The sequence below is a fragment of the Musca autumnalis genome, unplaced genomic scaffold, assembly GCF_047663935.1.
Source record: "Musca autumnalis isolate F117 unplaced genomic scaffold, ASM4766393v1 scaffold_3, whole genome shotgun sequence".
NCBI lineage: Eukaryota > Metazoa > Arthropoda > Insecta > Diptera > Muscidae > Musca > Musca autumnalis.
Genome location: NW_027411866.1, coordinates 237,865,912 through 237,880,835, shown reverse-complemented (window position 1 = coordinate 237,880,835; position 14,924 = coordinate 237,865,912). Strand labels below are relative to the sequence as shown.

Sequence of the window (14,924 nt, the reverse complement as noted above, 5' to 3'; positions counted from 1 at the left end):
AAACTTACCTTTAGGAATAACCAAAATTTTGCAAAGGAGTTTCATTCAAATGTTAACGTATTTTTATGTTTTGTTGTTCTTTTTTAAGCCACCAATGGACCAACCACTTGGTCACGTCTTTAATGCACCACTTAAAGTTTTGAACTGAATCGATTAGATGCTTGAATGTCTATACAATGCATATATTTTCCGGAGGCACGATCTTTAATGTAAATAACCCTTTTTTTTCTAATCTTATCTATAATTTGTAAAGTCTTAACTAATTAGGCTATTCAATAGCAATATTGAAATCTTTGGTAAATATTTGCATAGACAACAAACTCAGGGGTACAAGATATTCCAGGAAACAGAAAAATGTTTGCCCTTGATAAGAAGGAAAACGGAAGTAATGTTTGTGGGGCTAATCTTTAAAATATTTACACACAAAAAAAATTGGAAGTAAATGGAAAGGCAGCAAGTGTGTTGCTACTCTTGGAAAAGACATCTTAAGTTTGTCTATGCATAGAATTTGAAAATGTTGGGACATATTTTGAACTTTTAAAATTAATTTTGGAAGAATATTATATTCAAGGAATTTATTTTTTTATTCTTCGAGCATTTGGCCAAGAGTTGCTTGAAAAAATATTGTTTAAAAATCCACGCCTATTGGGTTAGAGGGTGCTTGAAAAAATATTGTTTAAAAATCCACGCCTATTGGGTTAGAGGGTGCTTGAAAAAATATTGTTTAAAAATCCACGCCTATTGGGTTAGAGGGTGCTTGAAAAAATATTGTTTAAAAATCCACGCCTATTGGGTTAGAGGGTGCTTGAAAAAATATTGTTTAAAAATCCACGCCTATTGGGTTAGAGGGTGCTTGAAAAAATATTGTTTAAAAATCCACGCCTATTGGGTTAGAGGGTGCTTGAAAAAATATTGTTTAAAAATCCACGCCTATTGGGTTAGAGGGTGCTTGAAAAAATATTGTTTAAAAATCCACGCCTATTGGGTTAGAGGGTGCTTGAAAAAATATTGTTTAAAAATACAAGCCTTGCCTTGTTCAAATCCTACCAAAGAGTAAAGAAAAAAGATCATAATCCATTTTGTAACAATATATTTCAAATTTGTATTCCATTTTTACATGTATAGATTTTGTCTTTTAATTTTTTTTATAAAAAATAACCTTATTTAGTCCTGAATATTATTATTATATTACAGTTGTTGTTTCTTTTTAACAAGGAAAACTAAAAGATAATTTTAAAGACTCTACTACAGAATTTTCACAAGAAAAAAAAAATTTAAAATACGATAAGTTACTTACATCAAGTAAATAATAAAAGTAAAATATAAATATATACAAAAATAGTATATTAACGAAATTTGATATTCTTATAAAGAGAATAACCAAGTTTTCCAAACCAATTCCAGTTCGGTCAAGATGATGATGTTGTCTGGACATCATAACGTTTTGATAACAAATCTGATTTTGTTGCCACCAGAATATTGTTGCACATGGCCTTATTGCGTAAATTTACATCTTCGGTTAGTAGCAGGATATTGGGTATTTGAGCTTTGGCTTGTAGACAACAATTGATAATGCTGTCATCGGCAGAGTTGACATCGATTAGATGATGGCGTTCCTCTAAGGCAGTTTGGGCTGAAAGAGAAAATGTCAAGTATCACAAAAACCGTTTAAAAGTTAAATATACCCTCCATCTCTCCATACCTAATACATTTTCCGATTTATTTTCCAGTTTTTTATTCAAATATTTAATGGCTCTCACGGCCAAAGTTTTTACACCTTCTTTGCAACCGGAACGCATTTTCAATTTGTCCAATTCCTGCAACACTCCATAGGGTATGTATAACATACTGCCTTGGGTATCTGGAAGAAAGTGTGTCTTAAAAAATAATTTCCCATTTAAAAGTTTTCTATTTTCCCCCTTACCACATAGTTTCAATTGCGTCAAATCCTCCAGAAATGCCAGGTGATCTAGCAACACATTTGTATCCACCACAAAATAATAATAATCCTTTCTCCATTTATTGTTATTGGCACCCATAGAATTGCTTCTTCTTTCTGCCGCCAAACGTAAGAGATTTTCATTGACAGCATCCAAAATATCACCCATTGTCTCAGGCAGAGATTTTGTGGATGAACTTTTTACAATGTTTGTTTGTTTGGTAGCAACTAGGGACAAGTTGCATTCAATGCTTGATATTTCAATGGTGTCGTTATTATCTTCTTTGACAAATGGTTCCCAATCCATTTCTTCAGATTCTGTAATAATTAAAACAAGGATTGTTGTTGAAAAATAAGTTTTCAAAAATGTTCCAACTTACCCTCTTCCATGGTATTATTGGCAGTGTGAAATATGGAATTTGTTGTCTCATTTAATGAGGAATCCATTTTCATCGTTGGTGATGGACTAGTGGCATTGGAAAATGAGAAAAAGGCATCCTTATTGGACACTGGTGGTGCAGAATTTGATTGCATAGTTTGTTGTTGTATTTGCAGGGATTGTCTTAAACGCTCCAAACGGGAATTTGCTGTAAATAAGCAGGCGTAAAAACGATGATTAGAAAGGTATAAAAGAACAGTATGAAAGAACACTTTCTGAAAAAGATCCTTTCTTCAAGAAAGGGTGCTTCTAAGGACATTTTCTTGAAAAAAGGGTGCTTCCATACACCCTTTCTTTAAGAAAGGGTGCTTTTGTAGACCCTTTGTCAGGAAGGGTGCTTCTATAGACCCTTTCTTTAAGAAAGGGTGCTTTTATACCCTTTCTGTTAGAATGGGTGCTTCGATACACTATTTCTGTAAGAAAGGGTGCTTCGATACACCATTTCTGTAAGAAAGGGAGCTTCGATGCACCATTTCTGAAAGAAAGGGTGCTTCGATACACCATTTCTGTAAGAAAGGGTGCTTCGATGCACCATTTCTGAAAGAAAGGGTGCTTCGATACACCATTTCTGTAAGAAAGGGTGCTTCGATGCACCATTTCTGAAAGAAAGGGTGCTTCGATACACCATTTCTGTAAGAAAAGGTGCTTCGATACACCCTTTCTGTAAGAAAGGTTTCTTCGTTAGACCCTTTTTGTATAAAAGGGTTCTTCGATAGACCCTTTCTGTAAGAAAGGGTGCATCTTTTTGGCATATAGAATTTAATATTCTTCAAAACATTCTTACCTGATCCCTTCGTATATGATGGAATGTTTAGATTTGTTGGTGTACTGGGAGGTGTTGTAAAATTAAGCAGCGATGTCGATGATGTGGCACTAATATCATGTGAGTTGTCCTTACTTGTTGCCATTTGAGCCTCTCTTAATTCACTTAAAGCCTGCTGAACAGGAAATGAACTAAGTTCCAATTTATTTTCAGTCTTTTTCGGCGGTTTGAAATATGGTTTTGTTACTAGAGCAGATGATTTCTTTTGTTCAACTTCCTGCTTTGAGGAACTACGAAATGGTAGCTTGCAAATTTCTTTAATTTTATTAACAATACCCGTACGAATATTGTCAAAGGTGGAGGACTTATTGCTAGGAGAATTTTTTGTGTTGTTTTCAACTGCATCACAAGGTATCATTTCAGTATCTTCATCCAATAAATTGCGGGTTTCTGGCGTTAATGGTAAACTGCATTTTTCAGGGGTTTCCAGGGGAGGTAATGTTTTGGCAGATAATGCTGATAGCAGAACATCTGAAGGGGATTTTTTAACAGCAGGTGGTGTTGATTCGGAAACATCTGAATGCGAAAAAGCTGCTAGCAGAACATCGGAAGGGTTCTTGTTAACAACAGGTGTAGATTCATAAATTTCCGAATGCGATCTTTTGCTGGCACTTTTGTTAGCACTGCTGGATACTTTTTCTTCTTTGTCTTCAGCATCATTTGACTCAAAACGCTTAGAATGTAATCTTTTTGTGAGACTTGGCGGTTTTTCTGGAGAGTCAGTCGTTGGTTTTTCCTCTTTTTTTGTTGCGGATGTTTTCTTTGGAATTTTGAACTTGGCGATTGCTGCATGTTCATCAGAGTCTTTTGTTGATTTTCGTAATTTACTTTTCTGTGGTGATGTTGATAGTTTCTTTGAAATTTCATTTTCTGTGCTTTTCTCCTGTTTGTCTTTTGTTGATTCTGCTAATTTTGTTGATTTACTTCGGGACGAGGTAGGAATTTCTTTTGATACCACGCTAAGGGGACGATTCTCTTGTTGGGCTTTAGAATCTGTTAGCTTCGCTAGTTTACTTTCAGTTTCCGTGGTGGCACCTCGGCGTTTGTTCTTCGTTGTTGTCTCCTGTTTCTTTGATTGTTGTATTTTGATTTCATGTTGCAACCTTTTGAGACGATCCTGTGCGGGAGTCTTTAAGGGTTTGGGAGCTGTGAAAAGAAATGTTATTAGCCAAATAATAAATATGTTCAAGTGTGACCTTACCCGCTATTCTTGGTGGTGGTGACTCTTGTGACTCTTCTGTAATGCTTTTCTTTTTAGTGGGTGACTTATCTTTGGAATCGCCATTGGATTTGCTCTCGGTTGGTAACCACTTTGTTTCTCCTGTGGCACGATTAAACATGTAATATCTTCCAGGTCGACTTTTACTTTGAACCTTTATCCAATCGTCTGGTTTTTTGGGCTTCTTTTCATCCATTTTTATTATTTGTGGGTAAATGGGTAAATTACAAAACGGCCGGATCGCAAATCCGCTTTAATGGATTTTTCAAGTCTATATCAAACGGGCTTTTGGTGAAATTTATTACAGTGTTTTCAATTAATTCAAGAAATTTCAGTATGTTGTTTATAAACAAGGTGGGTAAGCAAATCACACGGAAATAATGACAGTGCTAATCAATCGAAAATGATAGCAGGAGGAGAATACGGTGAGCTTTTTCGAGTGTTGCTTCGTATTGTTCTTGGGTCAAAAAAAAAAAAAATAAAACACGATAAACGTTTGGGCCGATATTACATTGTTGGTGTCAACAAATTAAAATGAGTTTATGGGTAAAGCTGAAAACACGTCCACCGTTTGAGTAAAGTTTTGTGTTGGGCGTTGAGAAAAAACAACAACAGGGCGACGCCGACACCAAAGTCCAGCGTTGATCTGTTCCTTTACGTGAAGGAATCTTCAAGTTTTACCACTTTTTACCCGAAAAGCGTTCCTTTACTTCAGACACCATACAACTTATATGGGGCAGTTTACAACTTTTGCTATTTTTGCCGGTTTTACCATTTTCAATAGTAAAGGAACAGACCATTCAAAAGAATTTGAATTTTTCTGCATCATGCCCAACAGTGTAAAAACGGCCAAAACGACACAAAACTTTACCCAAACGTTGGTTGTGTTTGTCCCGGTCCACACTAGAATGATTTCATTAAAAAAAAATTATGAAATTATGCGTCTCTAGATCGACTTTCATAGTAGAGTAAAATCAAAAAATTGCTGTAGTGGGGAATTCGATTTAAGAACGCCTAATTTCATGAAATTTTTTAATGGATTGGGACTTTTCAGCTTAAGAAACGTGAAGGGGGTGAAACTATGTACACAAGGTTCTGTAACCCGAAATTATTCTTTGTGATTAAATTCGTAACTAGGCGTTTACACCAGACAGTTTGTCTTCAAATACAACTCTGATTTACTAACACATACATACATTTGTCGTTTGTCTCCCAGGGGCTCAATTCTGTTTCTATGAAAAGGTGAAATAAAAACTTGTATAAAGAAGAAAACTGTCAAATGAAAAAAATTATAAAGGAAATATTTTTCATTTCAAATTTTCATACAACAAGAATCCAGCCCCAGCTGTCCATCATTTTTTCACAGACAGTAAGGAAGACCAATTTTTGGCATTTTTGTAAAAATAGGTGAAATAATAATTGAAATGTGTTGAAAACAAAAGAACATGGACATAAACAAAATATGTGAACGGAAAACAAAAAGAAATCGACGATTTTCATTCAAAATTTTAAAACTGTTTTTGCAGTTGTCGGGACGCCTACGTCACACAGGCAAGTTGTGGGATCAAGGCAAATATAGAAGGTAGCCGATTCGGCGAATTGCTACAACAAAGCAACTTTTGCCGTAACATAATACGTCAAAATTTGTAAAGAGAATCAATTCGCCTTGGCGCTTAAATTTGCAGCGATTTAACTTCGGCCAATCAGAACAAGATGTTTGTTTACATTTCACAATTACAACAATTTTATTTGACATTTCATGTTCAATCAGCTGATACGAGTCGGCTACCTTCTTTAATGTGCCTTGTGTGGGATTTTGACAATCAATACATGAAGTCAACTGTCCTGTCATTTGTAAACGCAGGGTTACTCTCAAACCAATGAAAATATCAAAATTTTCATATGATTTCATATATGTATGTGGACGTCAATGAAAATTTAAAAGAGAATAACAAACACTTATCTGGAAACAAAGCTTTTTATTTTCGTAATTTTTTTGGTTTTCGTAACAAAATCAGACGAAGGAATACGTCAAAAATAAACGAATGGAAAAGACCCAACGTTTTGAATGAAAATTAAATAATTTGAGTAATAGTACGTTTATATACGAGGGCAGTTCGGAAACTTCTTAGCCTAGCACAAAAAGCGTGGTATAAACAGAAAAAAGTTAGGTGTTTTGGAAACTTCCATCTGTGTTATGAACACATGTTAAATTTTGTTTCGATCTGGCAACTCCTTCATATAGAAACAGTAGTTCAAAAAAGACGAATCCGCAATTTTTCTACAATGGAAAAATTAGAAATTCGTGCTGTCATTAAATATTTACATATGGTCTGTTCCTTTACTTTTAAAAATGGTAACAGTGGCAAAAAATGGTAAAAGTGGTGAACTGGTCTCATATAAATTGTATGCTTTTTAAAGTAAAGGAACACTTTGCAGGTTAAAAATGGTAAGAAATGGCAACCTCAGGCACGTAAAGGAACAGAGCTATAAAAAAGGTTTATCGGGACAAGAAATTCATAATGATATGCTAAGTCCCAATTTACATTAGGCGAGTTTACTTGCGGCAATTGTCAGTTTGTTGGTGAGAGAGGGTGTTGAGAGGCAAAGGGTTACCATATGCCTCACCTCTCTCTCCATCAAACTGACAATTGCCGCAAGTAAACTCGCCTAATGTAAATTGGGACTTAGTTTACATTTACGAAATCCACTCGATTTCAACTGTCAATTCCATAGCTCAAACGTCAAATGAAATCTCATCTGGATTTCATTTGACGTTTAACCTATGGAATTGACAGTTGAAATCGAGTGGATTTCGTAAATGTAAACCAAGCAATATAGTGAATGTATTAGGTGAAAGTGCTCCTTGATATGCAACAGTAAAAAATTGGGTTGCTGAATTTAAACGTGGTCGTACAAGCATTGAAGATGAACCACGTAGTGGACGTCCAAAAACAGCAACAACAACAGCAATTGTAGCCAAAGTGCATGATATGGTATTAAATGATCGACGAATAAAAGTGCGTGAAATTGCTAATATCATGGGCATCTCAAATGATCGAGTCCATTTAATTTTGCATGAAGAACTACAGATGAAAAAGCTTTCTGCAAGATGGGTGCCGCATTTGTTAACAAAAACGCATAAGATCACAAACGCATAAGAATGAACATTTCTCAAGCTTGTTTGGATCGTTTTAAGCGAAATAAAATGGATTTTACGCCTCGTTTCATAACTGTTGATGAGACATGGATCCACCACTATACTCCAGAGACAAAAGAACAATCCAAACAATGGACTGAAGCTGGAGGAAGTGCCCCAAAGAAGGCAAAAACAATTCAATCGGCTGGTAAGGTTATGGCAACGGTTTTTTGGGACTTCAAATGTATTTTATTGATTGACTATCTGCAAAAGGACAAAACAATAAATTCAGAGTACTATTGCAACCTTTTGGATCAATTAAATGTACAAATTCGAGAAAAACGTCTTGGCTTACAACACAAAAAAATTATTTTTCATCAAGACAACGCACCAGCGCACAAGAGTGTTTTAACAATGGCTAAAATCAACGAATTAAAGAACGAGTTGCTTGACCCGCCTTATTCTCCTGATTTAGCTCCCAGTGACTTTTATGCAAAGTTTACACTAGCGCTCCAAAATCCACTGAATTTCACGAAATCCTGAAATACACCCCGGTGTTTACACTTATTTTTTGTTGATTTCAAACATATCACAATGATCAAGGTGGATGCATATGCGCAGCTGATCGAACATGAATTTTCACAAGTTGTTGTAAATTGAATTAATCATCAAAAATATAGAACTTTACAACTTTATTTGGAAAATTATTGTGTATTAATTGTGTATAGTACTAACAAATGAAAAATAAAAAAAAAAATGATTTTATCGTTGAGACATCATAATAATAAATTTTGATAGATAAAAGTTCTGATAAGAACCTGCACAATATTAGTACTTGCAGTAGTTTTCCCGTTTAGTGCTAAAAATGCGTTCCCGTATTCCGAAATCTAGCAAGACTTGCACTTCTCTTTAAACAAAAATAGCGCCGAATAGCACCCTCTTCTCCTGTTTTCTGCCATACAATTTCGGCCTAGTAGAAAAACTAGCAGCAAGCATGTTCATTGGCATCTAATATGATAGCTGATATTGACATTTAAACAGGAGTTTTTGCAATTTTCGTCATTTTTCCGTTCCCGTATTTTTTTAAGAAATTTGTATGGGGAAGGAATTTTTGACAACTCGCTCTTTTTTCTAATAGCACGGTTACACTACAGCTGTTTGCCGGGTTAACCCACTTCATGAGGATTTATTTGCTTAATCTGCTCAAATCTGACCAGATTTGCCATACAAAAATTAAATCCTCTCATGGCTGGATTTATTTTAAATCCGGCACAAATCCACCAAAAATACAGTGTTGTATTCGGTATTTGTGCAAAAAAATCCAACTCTACTCAAAAAGTACCAAAAGTTGCAACTGTTTTTGCAACTGAGTTTGTCGTGTTTTACACGTTTACGGTTGGTCGCATGAGATTTTATGGAGTTAATAAATCTAAAGTTATTTGTAAATCATAAAATTATTTATTTTTTTCATTAGACACTTTTTTTAACAAAAAGTACGATTGATACCATGATACAAAAATGTATCCCTGTGTGTAAGATATACCTATATGAGCAAAGAGGGGACGATATCTCATACGAGAAATTGTAAAAGTGTAACACACGACTTTATTAGTTATTTTGTATATATACGTAAACAAACATCAGCTGACGGTTTATATCCTTGAAAAGCTAAGTGTAACCAGTAAAGATTAACCCACTGGATCTATTAAATCCAGTGGGTTAACCTTCAATAGTGTAACCGGGGTATAACATTATGTGTGTTGGTTTACTCAAAATTTGTACAAATTGTTGAGTAAACGAACACACCTATTACCAGGGAACAGAATGAAATATAGCATTGTATCAAAAGCTGTGTTCCAGAACTAAAAAGTTTTTACAATTTTTACGACTTTTACACATTTTAAAAAGTTGTAAAATGTTCACTTCTCTTTAAACAAAAATGGCGCTGAATGACGCTCTCTTTAAAAACTTTTTACACGACAAATTTGGGCGAGTAGAAAAATAGTAACATGGTTGCCGGCGGTTGCTGATTGGCTGATACACCGACTTTGACATTTGTTCCAGTTTTTTTGACGTATTTTCCATTTTTCCGTTCCCGAACTATTTCAAAAAACATGTGTGTGACAACAAATTTTTTGCAGTTCTCTCTTTTACGAGTTTTACTATTAAAAAGTACGGGAACGAAGCTAAAGTAATTTAATATTTTTTTCACATTTGCTATGTCCCAGAACTTGCAAGAAGCTACTATTTTTTACTACGATAAAATTTTTTCCTTTATTTTATCGGAAAAAAATGGTAAAAATTAGTAGATTCTTGCAGTTCTGGAACAGACCAATTGTTTACAAATTTTGATACTAAATTTTTTTGTTGCAGCAATTGACCATCTATCTACCTTGTTTATTGTGATACGTGAAAAGTGTTGCAACTTTTGGTACTTTTTAGGCAAAAACAGGGTTGTATATCATGTGTACTGTGATTTCGATGTTGATTTCGCTGAAATCACGAAATGAGATGATTTCATTTTTGTATGCGAAATCATGATAAATTTTGCTTGATTCCGCGCGAAATCACGAAACGACGCCGAATGTAAACTAAGCATTACTTCATGGTAGAACAAATACAAGGTAAAGTTAATACTACAACAAATACAACTTGAACAACAACCACAAAGGAATTTGTTTTTGTTTGTAACGTTACTGCCAGTTGTATTTGTAAACAAAACAAGGAAATGTCTATAAATTATTGGAATTTAAAAAACTAATAATTTTTCACATTTGGTTCAATATTTTGGAAAACATGAATGAAAATTCGTTACATTTTCAATTTGTATGTTTCCACATCATTCCACAAAATGCATAAATTCTCGCAGAAAGTAGAATTCTTGCAGAAAAGTTTGGGGTCGCTGAAAATTCATAGAAAAAGGAGAAGCTGTTTCAATGTTTTGTTTTAGAAATCAAAGAAGCACATGTTTATTAGGGCTTTATTTTTTTTTTAAATTTTAATAAAATACCTCACATATTAACAAACGTTGTATCGCCTCTACAAGCGGGGATTTACTGCGCGGCTTATCGTTCGAATTTGGAGGAGGTTACATATCATTGATATGAAGAAGTCTTTCTGGGAAATGGTTTTTTCCGAATGATATATTTTTTTCTCAAAAAATATATGTCCCTAATGTACATCGAAATAGAAATAAACGTATAGAATGTCATATGAAATTTGGCACTAACGTTACAACCCAGTTCAGTCAGCTGTGTATTGCTGCTACCTTTTCTTATTCTACCATGGCATTACTTGTTCCCAAATCTAAAAAAAATCCTTGCTGGCAAGCGTTTTACCTCAAATGAAGATGCAATTACAGTTGTAAACCACTATTTTGAAGAACTTGAGGAAAACTATTTTAATCAAGGGATAGAATTGCTAGAAAAGCGTTGGACTAGGTGTATTGAAGTTTCAGGAGATTATATTGAAAAATAAAAAAAATTTTGAAAAACTAACTATTCCCTTTCATTGATAGGCTAAGAAGTTTCCGAACCGCCCTCGTATAACCGGATTTAACAAACCTACTGGGTTTAAAATGTCAATTCCTTTACGTATATGTCAAATAAATCCTCATTAAGAAGGTTAAATAAAATGCTATAATATAAACATGGCCTAATAAATGCCACAAAACACCCGAAAACTGGAAGGGAATGCAATTTTATTTATTTCCATAGAATCACACGCGTATATGTACATCCGTTTCTTCATATTATCACAATTATTTTTGGACAAATTTAATTACATTTTTTTCTTATTTTTTGTTTGTCATCTGTTTATCGGGGTTGCCATCAAGTAACACATTTTGCGTGCAGATGCCTATATAAAAGCTTTTATGAAATAGACGAAAGCTTTAGATAGAAATAATTAGGTGGCATAAAACGACCAGCTGATTGGTTTCAATCTGTCAAATTTTTTGTTATTGTGAATGAATTGTATGAAAACGTAAAAAAACATTTTGACATATTGAAGAATTTTCAGCCAAAAAGAAGTTGTTGTTGTGCTACTTACGTGACCTGTTAAAAAGATCTTGATAGAAACGAATGGTTCGTAAAATTTTACAAGAACCAAATTTCGGACGTATACGTTTTAGTACGAACGGTACGTGTGACAGGCAAGCATTTTTACAAAAACACGCTGTAAACGTATTATAATAATATATTAAACGTTTCCATCTCTGGTGGTGATACCGATAGTCCCGGTCCACACTAGAGTGATTTCATTGAAAAATTTGCATGAAATTATGCGTCTCTAGATCGACTTCCATAGTAGAGCAGGCCTGCTCAGACACATACAAACACATTTTGTAATTGTGTTGGTTTTGCAATACACAAATTTCAATTTTCCTTTGTCTCTCTGTATACTGTGAGAAATATCGTAACAGTTTTTTTTTTATTTTATATTTCAAAATATAGAGTAGAATAATTATTTTATTTTGATCAAATGTGACTGTTGATGTTATAATTTGTTGCAAATCAAGTTCGTGACAAACCAAAGTGCGTTGACAAACCAAACACTCTAATTTGCCGTAAAAATTTTAGGCAAATAAAAATTCGTATTCAGTATCTTCATTCATTTTTTCAGTGTACGCATATAAATTCATAGACAAATTCGAAAACAGAACCTTCCTCATTGAATGTTCAATAGAGACTGATTTTTAATTTTGAAAATATTCAAAACAAAAACAAAAGCTCTCTTTTTAAATTGTGTGTGTGAGAAAATTGACACACACCGACAGCTCAGGTGCGCACCTTGAGCAGGCCTGTAGTAGAGTAAAATCATAAAAAGCCTTCGACAGTCCGCTGCGCTCAAAGGTATTCCAAGCCATGTCTGAATTTGGTATTCCCGCAAAGCTCATCCGGCTTTGTAAAATGACTTTAACTGACACGAGGTCCTCAGTTAAAATAGGAAAGAACCTCTCCGAAGAATTTGGTACCAAAAGAGGTTTCAGACAAGGAGACAGCCTTTCGTGTGACCTCTTCAACATCCTGCTAGAAAAGGTTATACGAGAGGCAAACGTCAAAAGAAGTGGCACAATATACACCAATAGTCACATGTTACTTGCTTATGCTGATGATATAGACATCATGGGTCGATCAGTAAAAGAAGTAACTGATACCTTTATAAAGGTCGAAGGAGAATCTGCTAAAGTGGGTTTGGCGGTAAACGGTGAGAAGACCAAGTTGATGGTGTCGACGCGCAATGCGTCCATTGAGCTCGGACCGACTGTGGAAGTTGGTTCCTATAATATTGAGGTAGTAAAAGACTTCGTCTACCTCGGCACCTCCGTCAACACAACAAACGACATCAGTTGTGAAATAAAAAGAAGAATTGTATTGGCCAACAGATGCTACTTTGGATTAAGTAAGCAGTTTAAAAACAAAGCCGCATCTCGTCAAACAAAAATAACGCTCTACAAAACACTGATACTACCCGTGCTGATGTATGGCTCCGAAGCCTGGGTACTTGCGCAAGCAGACATGGCAGTGCTTGGTGTGTTTGAGAGAAAAATTCTTCGAAAGATCTACGGACCAATCTGCGTTGACGGTGAATATCGACGTCGCATGAACCACGAGCTGTATCTGCTATACAACGACATCAATATTGTTAAACGTATCGAGAAGCAGCGATTGCGTTGGCTAGGCCATATCAAAAGAATGAGCGATGATGAACCCGCTAAAAAGGCGTATGAATACATGCCACATGGCGGTGCACGCAGAATTGGCAGGCCAAGGAATAGATGGCGCAAACAAGTGGATGATGAGATGAAAAGGCGCGGTATTCCAGAGTGCAAAGCAACAAATAGAGAGGAATGGAGATCTCTTCTTAGTTCGGCCTATAGAACAAATGTTCTGTAATGGGCCAGCTAAGTAAGTAAGTAAGTAGACCGGGACATAGTTGACTGTGTTAACATTTGTCGGCTCCATACTCTAACAGCGAACAGCTGATTTTGTTTGTTTTGACTCTTTCTTTTGTTTAGAATAGAAGAGAAAATGAAAATTGCGAAAAATGCGAACAGAGTTGCCAGATCAATTGAAATTAAATAAAAACAAATCTTTTTCAACACTGTGACATGGCCAAGTCGGGAGAAAAATGCTATTACTGAGAAGAAAATAGTCTGTGAATGAATGAGAATCAATTACGCACCAGAGGAGGAAAGTGTAAACATCATATACCATACCGACGGATAAATAAACATAACAATTTTAAACAAAAAAACACAGTGTCTGTTCAAAAAAGATTGACAAAATCCATTGAACTGCGGATGGACGCACCCGATAAACGGCGGTTTTTGAAAAACGGAAATAATTACTGCGACTATCGTCATCATCAGTGAAAGTGTGCGGTGTTTGTCTGTCTGTTAAAATTTTCCATAAGAAAAAACAAGTGTATAATAACACAGAGCAGTGTGTGTTTGTTGTTGTTATAATAATTCGTTTGTATATAATAAAAAGTGTAATCCTTGACGTAAGAAGGAATTTAAAGGAATATTCCTCGTTATCAATCTCTGCGTTTTATATAACAACTTGTTGCCCCCTCTTTTTTGCCCTAATCCCAAAGGATAACAAAATTGTGTCGGGAAAATAACGTTGAGTCCTCCGAGGCCTGCTGCTGCCGTGCAGTAGTTATCTGTGAAAAAAGTGTTAATTCGTCTTTAAGGAATACAATATTGATTTTGTACACAGTAACAACAACAGCAACTATTGAATACAATAGAATATTGTACCCACACCACAATCCCCACCCACTACTTGCCAAGCAGTCGAGAGAAAACAAAACAAGTGTATAGAAATAGAATGTGGGCATTTATCGTATAAAAATAAAATGTGATTAACATTTTAATAGCCGACAAAATCATCATCACCAACTAGCCAGCTAGATCGGAAAGTTACAAAAAAGGAAACTAAGAGTACAAAGTCTAACAGAATGAAAAGTAAAGTTAATCAATCCAATATACCCTCAATAGATGATTTACAAAGCTTTCCCAATCATCGGCCTCTATTCCTGTTGGATCCACAGTCGGAACATGACAAACAAAAGTCAAATGCCGCCACCACATCCTCCTCATCTAAGGGGAAACTATTGTTGTGGTCCTCTATATTGCGCATTATACAACTTAATTGGAAAATATTTTTGTCATCCTTGGCAGTGACTCTGTTGGCCATCATTTGGTATTATCCAATTTTCTTTCTCTTCATTCTGTTTGTGTTGTATTCTTTGCTTTTGGTCGTTGCCGGTAAGTAATGAATGTCACATTCCATCCACACATCGTCGTTAGTCATGTAATCATGTAAACATCTGTATGTTTTTGTTTAGTTCATCGAT

At 35.1% G+C, this 14,924-nt stretch overlaps 3 protein-coding genes across 3 annotated transcripts in view; 1 reads left to right on the top strand and 2 right to left on the bottom strand.

Moving 5' to 3' along the window:
- Positions 1-155, bottom strand: part of LOC141399149 (solute carrier family 53 member 1-like) — a 70,682-nt gene extending 70,527 nt beyond the window's left edge. The window contains exon 1 of the mRNA XM_073977325.1: positions 9-155. The gene's annotated coding sequence lies outside the window, so the exon portion shown is untranslated. The remainder of the gene's footprint in view (positions 1-8) is intronic.
- A 922-nt stretch (positions 156-1,077) lies between these two features.
- Swt1 (Swt1 RNA endoribonuclease) lies at positions 1,078-4,805 on the bottom strand. The gene is made up of 6 exons (XM_073977322.1): positions 4,403-4,805; positions 3,163-4,347; positions 2,320-2,526; positions 1,925-2,257; positions 1,703-1,861; positions 1,078-1,633 (listed from the first exon to the last, which is right to left on the bottom strand). Exons 1-6 carry the CDS (start codon positions 4,614-4,616, stop codon positions 1,410-1,412), a joined length of 2,322 nt encoding a protein of 773 aa, XP_073833423.1. The 5' UTR covers positions 4,617-4,805; the 3' UTR covers positions 1,078-1,409.
- Positions 4,806-12,365: 7,560 nt separating this feature from the next.
- snz (sorting nexin snazarus) overlaps positions 12,366-14,924 on the top strand; it is a 36,186-nt gene continuing 33,627 nt past the window's right edge. The window contains exon 1 of the mRNA XM_073977357.1: positions 12,366-14,835. Coding sequence (XP_073833458.1) covers positions 14,526-14,835 — 310 coding nt within the window. The 5' untranslated portion in view covers positions 12,366-14,525. The remainder of the gene's footprint in view (positions 14,836-14,924) is intronic.